The 17,564-nt window shown below is 41.3% G+C and overlaps 1 protein-coding gene across 4 annotated transcripts in view; it reads right to left on the bottom strand.

Moving 5' to 3' along the window:
* The window catches only part of pcdh9 (protocadherin 9), a 274,308-nt gene extending 259,801 nt beyond the window's left edge, over positions 1-14,507 (bottom strand). For 3 of the 4 annotated variants that reach the window (XM_084714968.1, XM_084714960.1, XM_084714976.1), the window contains exons 1-2: positions 13,441-14,507; positions 9,845-12,979 (exon numbers count right to left, since the gene is read on the bottom strand). In XM_084714968.1, the coding sequence (XP_084571094.1) occupies positions 9,845-12,880 (3,036 nt within the window). In that variant the 5' untranslated portion in view covers positions 12,881-12,979; positions 13,441-14,507. The remainder of the gene's footprint in view (positions 1-9,844; positions 12,980-13,440) is intronic. The other variant, XM_084714952.1, reaches the window with a different exon arrangement.
* Between the last annotated feature and the right edge of the window lie 3,057 nt (positions 14,508-17,564).

Below are 17,564 nucleotides of genomic sequence, written 5' to 3'. Positions count from 1 at the left end.
TCTTAAAGGATTGGTTTGGATCCAAAGTCACACAATAACCAAAACAAACTAAGAGATAGAGGCAGTGGTAGACCAGTAACTCCTGTGTTGTGCAAGGGAAAATGACTAATTTTGTCAATTGAGGCTGGTTTTGGAGGAGAGAGCGATAGTTGGCTTTGACAGCTCTGACAGCCCGTCTGACAGCAAGGTAAAGCAAAGAAAATACCCTAAATATAGCATACACTTAAACTGATGATGATTTTTTTTTAGACGGGTCTGTTTCTAACTGGTTAAAATACATTTTAAGTATACTGCCCCTGTCCTGAGCAGTACATTGCTTAGCTTCGTACACCAGCACATCTCGTTGTTTCTACAAACTGGGAGCATGTCAGCTGGTGTTTACCGTACATCATACAACCCCACTTCAAATAACCTGAACCCGGGAAGGAATTTTTCTGTTTACCCTCCATACTCAGAGTCTTCTGAAAGTATGTTAGACAGTTTTCTTCATTTATCTCACAACCATGTCTGCTGAGTAGAATCTAATTAACACTGTAAGTTTTGGGAATAGTTAAAAACTAATGCATTACTTGTGAAAACACTTATTCACAAATTGTTATACGTTCATTCCTTCAATCTGTCTTTAAATAATCACATGTTCATGTGTTTATTGAAAGTTAGACACTGAGTTTTTGGTTGTTGTAATGGTTCCTCCTGCCCGAACTTCATATTTCAGCAGTGTGTCAGTGGCTTCATGTGCCTCGTTTCAAATATTAGATTCAGTCGAACCGGAAAAATCTGTCTGCTTCTTAAAATACACGAGTTGGCATTATAATCAGTCACAGCACTTGTTTACAGGCAAACGCTGATTAGAACTGGCTCTCACATGGTAGCTTGACTGAAAAATATCCCAGTTTACACATAATGTCTTATCACAACATCACAAAAGGAGAACAAACTGGACGAATTAAAAACAAGAAAGAACTGATCTCTTTGAAACATTTATTATGAAATTATAAAGGTAGAATAGCACTGTTGAAATAAAGCTTTTAGAAACAGAATAGGAGTTGCAGTTGTACTGAAGAACTGGCAAGAGTTTATTTCAGATGTAATTAATGTATACCCAGCAATGGAAAAAAAAGGAAAAAGAGAAAGCAGGGCAAATAAATAAAATAAAATAAAAAATAAAAAAAACAAGTCCATTATTGTTTACCACAGCACATTAGGCAAGATTACCAGGAGTTCAATTTACATGAAACATCTCATATATACAAGAAAGATTTACATTGATGAGGGTTACAGAGTCTTTGTGAGCTATGGGGCCCAGTGGCAAAGCAGTCAATGGCAGTCACATTTCAAGTCAAGTGTGGCTCTTTGCTCGAGGGGGGTTTTTTTTGGCTGGCGATGCCATTATCACAACTATTAGTCTAGACACTGGCACACGCTAGTGACAGAGCAGCGGCCTGTGTGTCACTTGACACAACAACCCAGTGACAAGGACGCGTCTCCCTCTGGGTTTGTCATGTCAGGACATACAGCACCACTTTGCACACATACACCCCCCCGATCTCTCTTTCTGATGATAAAGGGAAGAAAGTGGGGGCTATGTGCCGAACACAAAGCACCCTCATCTGTCACAAATGATCAGAACACAAAGGTGAACAGACCCTTGGTGATTTAACATTGCATGTAACGGCATTGACCCCGATAAAACATGGGTGAAAGGTGTGGGCTGGAGACAGGGAAGATAAGGAGTGGGGGGCCAAGTGAGGAGTGGAGAGGAGAGATGGGTCGTCGGGGTGAGGAGGAGGAGGAGGAAGGGGAAGGGGGGGCATTCAAACAATGAAGTAGCATCATAACTTCATCTTTTTATATCATATTTTTGACAAGCAAGAAGTCAAGAAACATTTTCTTCCACCCTCTACTCTTTAAGTTAAATTTGCAAGAACTCACTCGAGGTGTCGGTAGCGTCAGTGTTTTTTAAGCTGCAGTTTGTCTTTTTCTCATCATGCAGTGTTGGAAAAAAAATATGAAGCTAGTATGTCAACTTGATTGATTGCCTTAGAAAGATGGGAAATGTGTTTTGTGGATTAGTGGAAACATGGAGATGAATTAAGTAATGACAGTCCCACAAAAGCCACAATGGGGTTTGGCTTTTTGTGCATGCAAAACATTAAACTTCACAAAGCAAACCCCCTGAAGATTGATCATCAATCAATTTGCTTTGAGAAATTGCAGAAATGGATGATGAATCTGAGATGGATGGGTTGCCAGCCAAACGTGATGGACAAAACAAAACAAAATCACATATGCACGCGCGCACACACACACACACACATAAGACCTTTTGATATATGACAGTATTTGTCATTATCAAAACTGTATTGTAAATGTTTCACAGAATAAACAATGCGAGAATGAGAAAAATATGTATGAAAGTGGTTTAAACACAAATGAAAATCAACAAAATCAAATGTAATTCCTGGTAATTTGCCATCATATGTGTTTTGGTTTTTTTTGGCAATTCTGTCCCTGGCAGTTATAGACAACAAAGAAGAAAAAAGAAAACAAAAACAAAAGGCGATAAATAAATAAATAAATATATAAATATATTAAAAATCAGTAGCACTTCATTTTTCTCAACAGCGGAAAATAAAAACATATAAATGAACTCCACAGCTCAGCCAGTGTACCAACAGGGAGCTTTGATTTATTTTGTTGTTTTGTGCAGACAAAACTGGATCCCCCTTGGGGCAATAATCTACTCTGGTAGTACTCACACCCACTACCTTGGTATAGCCCACAATCCATTTCATTTCCTTTTACCCACCTCGACATGGAGGACATGACAAGTTTTTTAAAGAAATACAAAGTTGCCTGGCGTAAAAAAAGAGCCCTGCAAATCCTCCGCTGATGATTTAAAGCTTTGATAGAAACTTCACTCGCAGACTTATTGGCTTACGATCTCCTGATAGCTACATTTGTTTTGAGGAACTGCTACCTTTGACTCAATAAGAGAAATGCAGTGCAGGTTGTTCTTCTGTTTGCTTGATCATTAACCCATAAATGTATTAATGTCTCAGTGGAATTTTATAATTTCCTTCACACTATATGAACTGAGCATAAATCTAATGAATCTTCTCAAATCAGTCAAAGTATGAGGCTAAGTATTTCTTTGCACCTTTACTCATTTTATCCTGAAAAATGACAAAATGAATAAGCACATCAGACTGATAACTAAATATAGTATGATACAGAAATCGCTGTATCTCAAAAACTGCAAGGAACTATATCACATGCTTACTACCAGCAGATTCAAAACAATTTCAAGTTGGTAATAAAATGGGCTTTGGTCCAGTGTAAATCTGACATTTAGCATGTCAAGTGAATGTTGGACCTATTTTTGTGCGTTTCTAAAATAAACTTCGTCTACTGATTAAGGCATGGTAAATATGTGAAATCAAACATTTTAGTCACAGTCACATGTCTTGACAGTGTCCACAGAAAATTTTATTTCCACCTCTGCGTCCCAAGCACAACAAAATATTGAGAAAATAAGGAAATACAGGCAGAGGGCAGGTTCTCTGCAGATACTGACACCACAACACACTTTTAGTGGGTCATAAGTGATTACTGAAAGGGATTATATTCATTTGAGTCTATACACTGCTTTTAAAGAAAATGTTGCATATTATACCTTTAACATACTAAATATAATTGTTAGTCATAAATGGGTTAAAACTGTCCCTGTCAATTGTAAAGGGAATTTGACTTGCTTAAAGATTTGGTTAATTAAAAAAAACTATACTTATTTATACAGTTTAAGCATTTATTCAGACATATGCACAGTCAGAATCTGACATATTACAAGTTTGTGTCCTCATTTTCAAAACAAATCTGAAATCTGTTGGAACATCTTCAGTCAAAAGTATCATGGGCATGTACAGTATAATAGATCACAAACACGGCTTTCCGAAGAAGTGACAGGATAGCTGAGGAGAAGGATGTATGATCACAGTCTGCAACAATCACTGGCCTCTCTCCATCTTCCTCTTTCAGACCGCCAAACTCTGTGTCAGCACAACCCAGAAGATATTGCAACAGACTTTTCCCCTCAGGTGCAACATTGTCATAGTTCATTAATCTTCTCAAACTTCTCCTGCTGCCATCAGCCCCCGTACGTACTACTAATCCCCTTATTAATGTGGCAAATGAACCTGCACAAGAAGGACGACTCCCCCAAGGCTCCATAATTACAATGGTCTGTACAAACTCCTGTTTGCATAGAATGTCCATTCATTAAATGTACTGACAACACCGGGAATACTCTGTGAAAGATTCCCTCTTCCTCCTCACGGGCCTCTCTTCCTCTCATCCTGCACTTTAAACTGAACACTACATCTGCTGTAATATTTAATGGACTGCTCATTGCTTGTGACTGATACTGTAATACAAGTCTGCTTTTATCGTAGTGGTCACAACAGAAAGGAAAATGAGACGTGACGTGCATGCGGGCAGAAAAACTGGACAAAAAATTACAAATAAAAATTCTCCAGAATTATTTCGATTAAGAAAGATGCGTATGTTGTCAGATGTTCTATATGTGCTCTTGCTATAGTGAGGCTGCATAAAAGGGAGCCGTTATACTGTTTCCCCAGAGCTAAGGCAGGATTTGTGCTGCAGAAAAAACACACACACATCAGAACAGTGTGGGATAACTGAACTGTAGGTACACATTTCATTTCTATGCTTGCATCTTTACTGCCATGCAAGAAAAACACTAATAACCCACAGCAATTAAGCCTTTTTGCACATGAGGTTTTCAGGCCACATGCTTCCACATCTGAAAAGGCCTATATAAGGCCCATAATTGTGCATCCTCACATGTGATGTACTGTATATAACACAAGAAAAGAAGGGAAAGAGGACGCATCTCGTGAATATCTGCAAGAACATACACATGAACTACATATGCTCCATAACGGCCTCATTTTTACACCATGGATTTATTTAAATAAGCAATAAGCAGCAACTGTGCAACCAAAAATGAGTACTGTAATCCAAATTATGAGTTGGAGCCATAGAGTGTATATTAAATAGATTGAATCCCTATTTAATATACGATCAATGGATGAAGCGAGTTGTTTCCCCCGGCCCCCTCCTTCCCAGATGCAAAGAAGCTCAGGCAGGCTGCAGGAACAGTGCAAGACGAGTGCAACATTATAACTCGACAACAAGTGACGAGTCCTACACTGTGAGTTGATCAGCTGTTTATAACTGCAAATTGTCTGTCGATGTAAAGCTAAGCCCGTTATCCTGAAAACAAAAGCCCACTGCTACAAAATACACACTCTCTGTTTAAGTTTAAGTTCAGCGCCTACCTGCGTTACTGCTAGACTCCAACATATTGCTCAATTTAATGTTATAAAAATCTATACCTTCTATAAGATTATTGATTTCTTTTGACTCATAAACAGACACTTATTCATTCAGCAAACATTCTGCATTAATTTGAACTCTAATTAACACGAAACAAGCAAACTACAACAGTTATTCTGGCCCAGAATATAAATTTGAATGTGGCGTTGTTGTCAGAGAAGCGAGTATTAGCATGTTTCTTTAATCTCTGATGGCGCATCATGGTCATTCTATGATCAATTAAAATAAATACATTACAGATTTCTCCTTTAAGGTTAATGGTGATGTGCGAGGGCTCAAAATGCAGACTGTAATTTATGTTTCATACACTATCATTGGGGCTGCTTTCAAACCCTGCACCCCCAGTATAAGCATGTTACTGTGTCCATAACATGAGCCTGGGGATCTGATGTGCAGATCATAGTTAACGCGTAGCTGCCGGGCTCATGTTATGTTCGTGAACCACATGTATGTCTCGTAACATAAGACTACCGTAAGGAAGAAGACAGTAAGACGGCGATGATTATACTTGGGTTTCTTAGATGCTTGTGTTGCCTTGTGAAACTAGGACAGTGTTTTCATGCTTTTTTCCTCAGTGTTGTTTACACTAATGTAGGTCCCTGGAGGGTAAATAATAAGTGGGAAAAAAAAGAAAGGAAAGGGAAGGATTTCTCCTTTCGCTATCAGCAAAGTTTGGGGTCTCTATAAAGCTGATTCCACCAGGCATTCATCTGTGATAACACTGCTCTGGATGTCTGCTGTATGTTCTAAAGTCTCTGAGAAGAATAACCACTGGAGCCTTCATGCTCTCTGCCTCCTTATTTATCAATTTCCTTCCAGATTGCGTATTCATTGATCGGTGCTGATGTGGCATAGGAGTGACTCTTGAGAACTGTAACAAAATGGCTTTTCAGTTCTTTGAGAGAAGGTCAATTTTAAAAGCCACTCCCCTCAGCTTAAACATTTCTTTCTCTTCAGCGTCCTCTTTCACTTAATTGCTCATTTCACGTCAACTCCAGGCAACAACGGGTGATTGATGATGCTCTGATACTCAAAAGACAACAATGTAAATCATCCTATCATATATCTTAGCGATGCATTATCTAGTGTAAAAATTCAGCACCTTATTGAACTCATTTTCAATGCAGTGCATCAAAACCACATTTCAAAACTGCAAAAATAACTTGCAATAACTTTGAATTATATTGATATATTTTTATTATCTATGTATGTATAAGACATCTTTTAATAATGCAGTTCTTATCTTTTTCCAAAGCAGTCCTACTCTGCAGGAAATATGATATGATAATCCGATGATATTACCTTTTGGATATCGTCTCTGTTTAAAGATTCACTCAAAGGTAATTGGTATTTTTTGGCTTTTACTCTTTTTTTTTAAGTATACCTAATCTTTCTGTTTTTATTTAATACTCAGGCATGATTCAAAAAAAGAATGGGACATACTGGGTGAGCATTTACTCACGAAATGGAGATGGCCTTCACGTGTCAATACAAATGGTCGCTCTGTGCAAAACAATCAAAATATGGATGTCAGTGATAACATACCCTGCATTATCCAGTCAGACATGTCAGTGGAGTCCAGTCATTTAAACCACAATCAATAAGTGCCATTTAACCTCAGATCTGAAGTGGGATCCTTATCACTGAGATGTTTTGAAGTAATTACGACTGAGAACCGATCAGATATGCTGTAAGAGTCTTTATTATAAATCTCAAAAGATAGATATTAGCTAATAACAGAAAGGTAGAAAATTGATTTCTCTTCTAATAATAAAGAGCTTGAGATAAGAAAGTGCACCCCTGTGAGTAGTCAAATATATTAGTACATATTTATTAGAGTAAGGAAGGTTGTCGCACTGGATTTCTTATGGCAGTAGGTTAAGTCAGAACTGAAAAATATTGTTTTATCAAGCAATTAATAAATACTTGTTTGATTATGAATTTGTCAATTTTATGACATGATTATAAGATGTGGTGCTTAAGTTTCATGTTCCAGTTATAAAATCCAGCAACAGTGTAGAATGAAGATGGTTAGATAGGCAAGACTCAGCTGAACTGTTTGTGTCATTGAAGCGATTTTGAGATTTTTTTGGGGGGGGGGGCGGGTATTAGCCACCTACAAAAGGCCCACCTAAATGTCAGTTTAAGTGTATGCTATATTTAGAATACTGTCACCACTTTATCTTGCTCAACCAAACTCCACTGGCGCAATCAGTAATTTTACTTTGCAGGACACAAAAGTTGCTGGTCTGGCTTCTGTGTTTTAAACAGTTACTTTGGATTCACCAAAAGTCACACATTAACGCAAACAAACTAAAAGTTTGAGGCAGTGGTAGACCAGGAACTCTTGTGTTCTACAAAGGAAAAATTTGTGATTTTGACTATGGAGTTTGGTCGGTTTGGAGAGCGCAATATTTTGGTTCCCTTCAGCAAAGGATGTCTGATGGCAAAGTAAAGTGGTGAAAATAGTCCATAGTCTCACTGCTGGTACCTACCATCTAGCGCAGGTAATACACTGAGTAAGGCCTCATAAAACCCCACTTCAAATTATCTGAACTATCCTTTTAAGAAGTGAAAAGAAAGTAGACTGAGGCACAACTTGAGGTCAGTTTCAACCCTCAGCTTCTACAAGAATAACATTTACGCTATACACAAGAACATAGAAAAAAAATATTGATTAGATTGTACAGAACATTTCAAGGGAACATGTGTGAGCAAAGGTATCTGCAACAGTGCATTATTTATTTATATTATCGATGGCACTATATGGAACACGCTGGCTGTGTTTGTGTGCATCTTTGAATCGTTTGTTAGAATTATTGATCCCAATAAATCTTGTATGGAACTGTGGGATGACTGAGCGAATCAATGAAGTTGTGCTTACAGCATAGTGTCATACCTCATGTGTCCTCCTCTAAGGTTGAGTCCACCCCCCGCCCCCACCCCCACCCCCACCACCACCATCACCCATTTCATCGCCTTGTCTTGCCTCTCTCACACATCACTAACCACACACACACACACCCACACACACAACACAAATGGCGCCTGGCAAATGACGCCAAACTGAATGCCTCTTTTGACTGCTACCACTCACAGAGAAACACATTAAATGCAACCCCAGATGCAGTGACCCGGAGGTATGCATCGACAGGAGTCGCACACAGTGTCACCCCTGTAATTCCACTCTCTCTTCCGGATAGATCTTATCACTCACATCTCTAACTGCCATTATCAATCTTCCCCGTGCAGCTTCTACATCATTAGGCAAGAGTATTTCACTAAGAACACCAACACAGGTTTCACTCCTTTCTTCTCCTCCCTTGCATTTATAAGTCCACTGCAGGTTGGCTTGATGCCAGGCTGTGCCATGCAGCGCAACAGTGCCACCTAAAGGTTCAGTACCACCACCCATCAAGCCTGACCCACTGACAACACTCTCACTTTGCCTCCTTTTTCTCCCCCTGCACTCCTCTCCTCTTCTCTGCTGCTCCCCGTATTTGTCCACGTGTGTTCCATTAGATTAGAACTGTGTGTTGTGTAGTGCTGCTTTATTAGCAGAAAAATTAATAAGGCTTTGATAAAAAGCAGCATGGATTACGTTGAAATTTGAGGCTCATTATTGGCTAATCCTTTTTGAATTGGATGTGTATCAAGTTCCAGACAAGCTTCACTCAGTTCGCTCGTGTGCTTTGAGAGGAGGCATTTAATTCAAGCTTAGATGATGTGGCAAAGCCTACAGTGACATTCACAATACCACCGCAGCAGCAGACTAATTATTGACTGTTGTTACTGCTGCAGGTGTTGATAAAAGGTCTTTCTGTGATATTACAATACACACCAAAAACAAAGAAACAAACAAAAAACATGAATACACTCAAGAGTTTTATGAGGAGAGAGGTGAAAAGTCAGCTAAGGGTTTTTTTTTTGTTGGTTTTTTTTGGAGAATGTGTGCAGCATTTATCTAGAGGTGAAAACAGTAATCGGAGTAGATAGGCAAGAAAAAAATGTTTCTTTCACAGAGAACATTGAGTCACAATTAATGTTATGTTGGTACATTTTACCAGTGATCTAACCTGGGTGCTGAATAGACAAAATAAGGCAAGGCAATCACTCACCCACTTGCATTTTGTTAAATATGACTTAAATAGATATTAATGACAAAACATCAGTCTATAATTATCCCCCAAAAGTGTGATTGTTGAGTCCATAGTCAACTCCATTACTTAGCAGTTGTTCAAGTTACTTTTTTCTTTTTTTTAAGTTTGAGAAACAGTGGAACTTGCTGAAGCAGTGTGTCTCCTGTACTCTTTTCTGTTGCTTCACAGTAACTTAGAGTGAGTCTCTAATCTAGACTGGCACTTTAGCACTGTGGAACAGGGCAGTTATAGGCAGTACTTATAGACCAGTAAAAGTGCTCTTTTACCTGCTGTCTGGTGTGCATGGGCCCCTTCGTCTTGAACCCTCCTTGGGAGCTGCACTCTGAGGCACTGAAGTGGTCGGAGCTCGTGGAGGACCTCTTGGAAAGCGTGTCACAGCCCCCGACAAATGTGTTATCCAATGGGAGCTCCTGAATCACATGATGCTTCTTCACCGAGACCGGCGTGTCGGCCTTGAGGTGGAAGGCCGACTGCGGTGAGGCGGACTTGTAGTGCCGGGCCAGGTCGGGGCTGCTGGGTTTGAAGGTCGTGGTAGGGGTGGCATTCCAATCAAAGCGTCCGATCCCTTGCTCGTCCAGCTCGGTGGGCAGGCTGATGGTTCCGTTGATCGGCTCGTGGGCAGGGTCGTCAGGCTTGTTCCCCTCGATGGTGACAAAGTTGAGCAGGGAGCTTTTTGGAGATTTCCTTTTCTTGCGCTTTTTCTTCTTGTTCTGCTTGTTCTCCGTGTTGGGGGACATCCACTCGGCGCCCTGTTTTTTCCTCTGCGCAGCTTTGAACCTGGAAGCATGGCGGCAGCGCAGCAGCACAGTGACAAAAATGACGATAATCACCACTAAGGCGCCGGTGACGAAGGCTATCATTATGGTTAAATAGTCACCGCTTTGATAAGTTTCACTACTTTCACCTATGTTTCGGTCAATCGGGGTCTCCATGGTGCGTCGGATGAGGTCATAAATGAGTGTCGAGTTGCCCACAGTGTCATTGACGTAAAGAAATACCAGCACCAGAGTATGGAGAGATTTGGGATAACCCAGGTCACTGATATTAACCACTAATCTGTGTAAGCCTATGTCAGTCACTGCTGGTTTTTCCTCCAGAGTAATATTCCCCGTGACAGGGTCAATCCTGAACAGACCTTTGTTGTTCCCACTCACTATTGTGTATTTCAGCTCTGCATTCATCCCCGTATCACCATCTACAGCAAACACTTCAGCTACCACAGATCCTGGGATAGAGGACAGAGGGACGAGCTTGAAAGACGTGTTAGAGGGGGGGTAGATGACGATGGGGGTGTTGTCGTTCACATCGATGACATTGATGGTCACCTTGGCAGCTGAGGAGCAAGGCGGCCTGCCACTGTCCACAGCCCTGACATCAAAAGTGTAGGAGCTCTGCTGCTCCCGATCAAATGACACATTAGATTTTATCACCCCGGAGTAAGGATCCAGGATAAAGTTCTCATTGTCATTCAGTATGGAGAGAGAAACAGCAGCGTTTTCTCCAGCATCTGAATCTGTCACAGTTATCACCCCCACAGTGCTGTATTTAGGAAGATTCTCAGACACAAAGAACTGGAAGTGGTTGTGTGTGAACTTGGGGTTGTTATCATTTTCATCCAGCACAGTTACAATGACGGCTGCCTGCGTCTGCAGAGGGGGTGTCCCATTATCTCTCGCTGTTACAGTGAAGAGGAACCGATCCTGATCCTCTCGGTCAAACACTCTGGATGCGGTCAGGACCCCCGTTTTGCGGTCGAGATCAAAGAACGATGCATTCGGTCCCAGCTGATAGACGATCTCTGCATTTTTGCCACTGTCCTCATCCGTGGCGCTGAGGGTAGTGAGGAACAGGTCGCGTTTGTTGTTCTCCATAACAGCCAGCTCAATAACTGGCTGAGTAAAAACAGGCGGGTTGTCATTCTCATCCTCCAGCCTCACTCTCACCAAGGCAGTCTGATTCAAGCTTGGTTTCCCAGAGTCAGAGGCTACTATTTTAAAGTTGTATTCCTTGGTGCCTTCGTAGTCGAGCAGTGCAGACGTCTCTAACAGATACTGGTTGTCATACACAGCTTTGAGATGGAAGGGCACATCCTTCTCGATGAAACAAATGACCTTGCCATTGATGTCAGTGTCTTTATCTGACACGGTGATGAGAGCTATCTTGGTATTGATGGGATCCTTCTCAGAGAGGAAAACAGTGCCATTAATGGGACTGATTATGTATCTCAGGTCTATATTGGGTGGATTGTCATTAACATCAGTCACATTTATGGTAACAGTAGCTCTGGCAGGGCTGGAGCTGCCATCACTGGCTAAAACAGAGAGCTTGTGAATAGCAGTCTCCTCTCTGTCCAAGGGCCTCTGCACTGTAATTAGGCCAGATGTTGTGTTTAATGCAAAGAGTCTTTTGGTAGCAGGGGACACTTGAGTCCCGAACACATAACGAATCTCTGCATTTGCCCCTATGTCTGCGTCTGTGGCCTGGAGCTGCACCACAGACGTGCCAATAGGCGAGTTCTCAGGTATGTGCACCTCTATCTGACCCTCTTTAAACACCGGTCTGTTATCATTCACATCTGTGACTGTGACTTGGAGGATGGCGGTGCTGGATTTCTGCGGACTGCCACCATCCTCCACTTTGATCTTCATCACATATGTATCCTTCTGCTCTCTGTCCAGATTCTGCTGCACAATGAGCTGGGGCCACTTCTCCCCCTCAGGCGTTTCAACTATGTCTAAGCCGAAGGCGCTCTGCCCGTTGATCAGCTCGTATTTGTGGACACTGTTGGGGCCCGTGTCCGGGTCAGTGGCGGAAGGGATGGCGAAGCGGCTGTTAATGAGCGTGTTCTCTGGGATGGAGATGTTGATCACAGGGGACGGGAACATGGGGGCATTATCGTTTGTGTCTTTGACAATTATTTTGATCTTAATCAGCCTGAAATAATCATTAGGCAGGATGACCACTTCGATTTCAAAGGAGCACTCGCTGTCCTCAAACGAGGGGCCGGGGCACAACTTCTCCCTGTCGATTCGGTTTGATGTTGTGAATATCTCGCCAGTGCTGCTCAGAACGCGCACCAGCGGGTTATCTCCCGCCTTGGAGACGAGCCGGTACACCAGATTAGCACTTGCTCCAGTGGCAGCGTTTGTGTGGGAAATGTTTAGGTCCTTTGGTATGTTTCCAATGAGGACATTTTCTTGCAACTCCTCTCTGATGGGGTAGATTAGCTCTTGGGCTATTGAAGGATCTAGCCACACGCAGGCAAGCAGGGCGCCCAACAGGTAATAGTCTTTTAGATCCATGACAGTGTGAATGTGTTTCCAGCCTTCACAACTCAAAGGTTTCTCTCTATGCAAGGCAGTAACTCCCTTGCATGTGATGGCAGGAATCTTCTTCCAAACCTACAAATACATGAGAGTTTCTCTTCAGTGAAATAACTTTACCATGCACAGGAATTAAATATATTACAGTCAGCTGTTCATTTTTTTTTTTTTTAATGATTCACTATTAAATCTGCCCAAGGCCCTTAATCAACAATTCATAGAAGAAGAAAAAAAAAATCAACAAAAACACTGCAGCAACCATTTAGGCAGCCATTCATGTCTGTTGCTCCCGTTTTTCTGGCTAAATCCTCCACATTTTTATGGTCACTAAGAATTTTCCAGCGCCTCAAACCCCCACGGCCACGAAACTTCACAACACATTACACAGCCTTATTAATTTTACACTTAAATTGCCAAAATTAAAGAGCTCTGTGTGGGCTCCATACGCATGAATGAAGCCTACAAAATAAGCCCGAGTCAGATTTTTTTTTTCTTATTCTTAGTGGGCAACTGAGACCTTATTCTTTATCTGTACATACCCAAATCCGTTACAGCAGCAGCAGGAGGAAAAACTGGAGTGTGTCAGCTCATAGTCTTCTCATCCAGTGTGCCTGCGAGCTTATTCGAGTAAAGATATCCTCCTCAGTGAGAAAAAAAAAAAAAAAAGAAATAATAATCGCCCCGCAGGAGGAGTAATCAGACTCTCGAACAGGTTTTGGGTAAAAGCAGCTGGTCGCACAAACTGGGGTAAATTAGAGGCTGCATATGTCGCAGTTCCGTTTCCCCCATTTAACTTCAGGAATGGACAGGATCTAATTGTGCGACCTGCGGTGATTGCGGTGATGAGCGGCGCTCTCCAGCAGACACAGCCAGGTGGTCAGTGGTTTGTGGTGTCTTCCATTAAAACGGCTCCCAAAATCAAATCTCATCTCCCGTGTACACGTCCCAAAATAGCCGGTGTTTGCTCTTTTTTTTTCTTCTTCTTCTTCTTCTTTTCTCCCCCCTCCTGGCTACCTGTTAAGGTGAAGGCGCCGACGAGGTGAACGCAAGATGAGACACTCGTGTCCCGTCATGATTCAAGTTCACGGAGCAGCATCAATAATCAGCCGGCGGAGAGACACACAAGGTTAAAAGAAAAAAAAAAGAAAAAGATCATGAAAAAAAAATCTCAGAGTCGATCCCACTTCATGTCCAGCCTCAGTATTATACAGGCTGTGCGGTGTGACACCGATGCGCAGCGTGGATGTGCCGTTTATCCTTGCACTCTCACTCCCAGAGCAGAATATCTTGCACTAACTCTGTGTAAACCCATAGGAGGGGTGGTGAAGTACACCACAGCGACTCCTCTCCACCACCCCCCACCTCCAACCCAGCCGACCTCGTCATTGGACACCGCCCCTCTCTCTCAGTGGCGTCGGCAGCCGGAGCGGCAACAGGATTGGCCCGGAGTCACGTCACTTAACAGGCGGAGGAACCGGAGGGGTTGTCCGCGCCGCGGTGGTGGAGAGATGCTCCGTGAAGATGCTGCAGGCTGCAGAGAGGCGCTTAACCAAAAGGGCTGGAGGGGGGATGATGATGACGACGGTGATGATGATGATGAAGCTGCTAGAGCTGCTGATGATAATATAGAGAAAAGAAAAAAAAAAAAAAAGAATGTGTCCTCTGTAGCTTTTCCACTGTGGGTGATTATATAAAGGCAGATAGCAGTCATTGGCTCTAAAGGGACGCATCAAACGCAACCTGTTAGGCTGTTGTCAGGTAGGCTGCACTAATTGGGGTGGACGTAAAGAGCCAAAAAGAGTGAAGCACATTAGAAAAGGCATGGACAATACGAGCTTTGTGTCTGAGAGTCACTAATAATCACACTCCAGACAGAGAAGCCGTTGTCTAAGTATGTTTGCACGACTGCATATTCACGCCACACTTGGCACCCTGTAGCCAGTCATCAGCATTTGTCCAGAGAAATAACCTTGACAGTTATCCCCGTCATCAAAGCTATACACAGCAGCATGTGGTGCGAGCTCTCTTTATGCGTAATGGGGTGAATTCCGTTTCCTTTTTTTTTAAGTTTCCTGCCTGGTGATGATCTGAGGATCCTGTGATGTGACTTTGGAATAACCGCAGATCATCTTAACTTGTTTCAAAGCAACAAGAGGAGGCTTAAACTGTGGAGCTGAAGCTTAAAGTGACACGAGGTAACTGGAAAACAGCAGATTTAATCAAATGGAAATCAAGACTCAGCCATAAAGGATCCCAGCCATCATTTAATACCAACTGCCATCCAATCATTACTTAATTTCAATGCAGTAGATAACCCTCAATTTCAGCCACGGCTTTTTGCCTGTGCTGCTGAGAAAGGCAAGCTGTTGAGCTCAAAGGCTGCCATGGTGAACACTGCCATCTTGAGGTGCTCCTACACAAATGCCTGAAATGTGATGCTCCAGAAAAAAAACAGCCAGCTACACATTTCTGAAGCAAAACTTAGCCTCATGCTCTTCATCAAGTGACCACAGGATAAATAAATGACACAATGAGTGACTCTGTCAGCAGCAGAGTGTGAATGAAGAGACAGCAAAAGTGAGAAGAAAGCCCTGGCGCTGGCAACTGGTGATGGCGAGCGATGTAAAGGACATGGGACCCACAGTGTTGAGGTGAGAACTAGGCTGCAAATGTCTCCTGAGAGGCTGGCTTATTGCCTGGTCAGCAGTCCATTAGTGCAACCAACCTGGTGGCCTGACCTTTCTGCCTCTGGATCCAGCCTTCAATGTCTTTCACCAGGGAGAGATCAGCTAAAGGAGTGATCTGTCACTTCAGTTTAAAGTCTGACACCCTGATGTAGAGGAAAAAGTGACAACATGACTGTCTACAGTGGTGAAACACTTTCTTGCTCTGCTGGTCAGCTGCAGTCATTAGGAGCTCATCGCTTGCTCTTATTTGCTCGCTGGAAGTGCATGTGTGTGGGTTGGATTTATGTTTGGATTTAAAGGAGCAATATGTCATACCCGAGTGTTCAAAAATGAGTTCTGCAGTCGAAAAAGCAACTTGGAACCATGGACTTTATATTAAATAGATTGAAAACCCTATTTAATCATCCAAAATACTGCATTCTGAAAATGCACACTCTGGAGTTGGAGTTTAGTGACTCAGGCAGTAAGGCTATTAACATGTTGTTCAATTTTTATGAACATCAGCTCCTTCTAAAAGATTATTAATGATTTCTTATGACTCATAAACAGACACTAACTCACAAACTAAGGTTAAGAAAATAGGGAAACTTACTTTAATAGAGTTTGGGTTAATAGAGCCTTGAAGAGCTTAAAAAGATTTGTTGAGACAATTAACTATTTTCTTTAGATGGGCCTAAATGTGAATCTGAGTCCTCCCCAAAATTGTATTTCAAAAATTGTTGAATAAACTCACTGAGATGAAAGAGAATAATGATTAATATTAAATATTTTCAGTTGTAGCCATTTAATTTTCAAGCACTCAAATAATGATAAATGAGGTTCAGAGTTCAATGTGAAGAATTTTTGAAATATAACTTTTCAGCAGTTTCTAAAACTCAGAGATTGAAGTTTATTTGAGGAAGAGAAGTAAATTATCTCAACAAAAGATTACAGGTTGGCAAAACTCATTAAATTTATCATAATGTAAGAGTTTCAGTTTGATTCAAAACTCAGAAATCTAGTAAGGGTATTAAAATTATAAGTTCTCTCAACTTTTTTCTTTTTTTTTTTTTTTAATTACAATGTTGGGTGAACATTCTGCATGAATTGTAATTCTAATAAATGTGAAAGAGGCAAACAAAAGCAAATGTTCTGGACTGGAATTGAAATTTTAAAGGAGACTAAAAAAAAAAAAAACAGTATTCGGGCTGGCTTAAAATTTTGAGTAGACAGAATTTGAACTTGGAGTTATTTTATAATGACTCAAAACAAATAAATAAATAAACTCGATATTAATTCAGTTGTACTTGAGCTTAAGATATTAAGTTGAACCAACAGTTCTTTAGTCACACTGACGAACACTACAAGCAAATTTGATTTCCTTTTGCAGTCAAATAATGCATGCTGGGAAATCTGCTAATATGCTGATCATGTTTCTTTTGAAACATAATTTAATGAGTTGATTGAACTCTGTGTTTTTTCTTAAGTGTTTTGCAAATAAATACCAGAAATTTTAAGTTTAATTAACTGCACTAGCTGCAGCGTTGTTGTCGGAGAAGCATTTCAACTTAGCATCTTAGCGTGCTTCCTTAATCTTGATGTTATATCACTGTTATTTTATGGTTTATTACAGCAAGAGTATTATATATTCCTCATTTAATAGAGTTTTCCAACATTGCCAGGTCTCTCAGGTGTTTGTGTGCGTTAGCGTGGGGGTGATTGCACTGTGATTGGGAGCACTGGACAGAAATAAAGCCAGAAATCTCCACATCTTGTGAAGCAATTGTTAAGACCCCGGTATTGATCACTAACTCTATCAACCCTCCACAGATGTATTATGGTCATGGGTCAGTAAAATCTTATTTATGTCACCTTAAAGATAAGCTGAACGTCATGAACCGAGGAGTCTTTCTTATTATTACTGGTTTCTCCTGTGATTATGTATCACATGACCTTGACTCAGACACCACAAGGGACTAAAATCAGCAAATGCAGCA

This window comes from Lutjanus erythropterus, chromosome 1 (genome assembly GCF_056507025.1).
Source record: "Lutjanus erythropterus isolate fLutEry1 chromosome 1, fLutEry1.hap2, whole genome shotgun sequence".
Lineage (NCBI taxonomy): Eukaryota > Metazoa > Chordata > Actinopteri > Lutjaniformes > Lutjanidae > Lutjanus > Lutjanus erythropterus.
The sequence above is the reverse complement of the archived record's forward strand: the minus strand, read 5'-3'. Positions and strand labels throughout refer to the sequence as shown.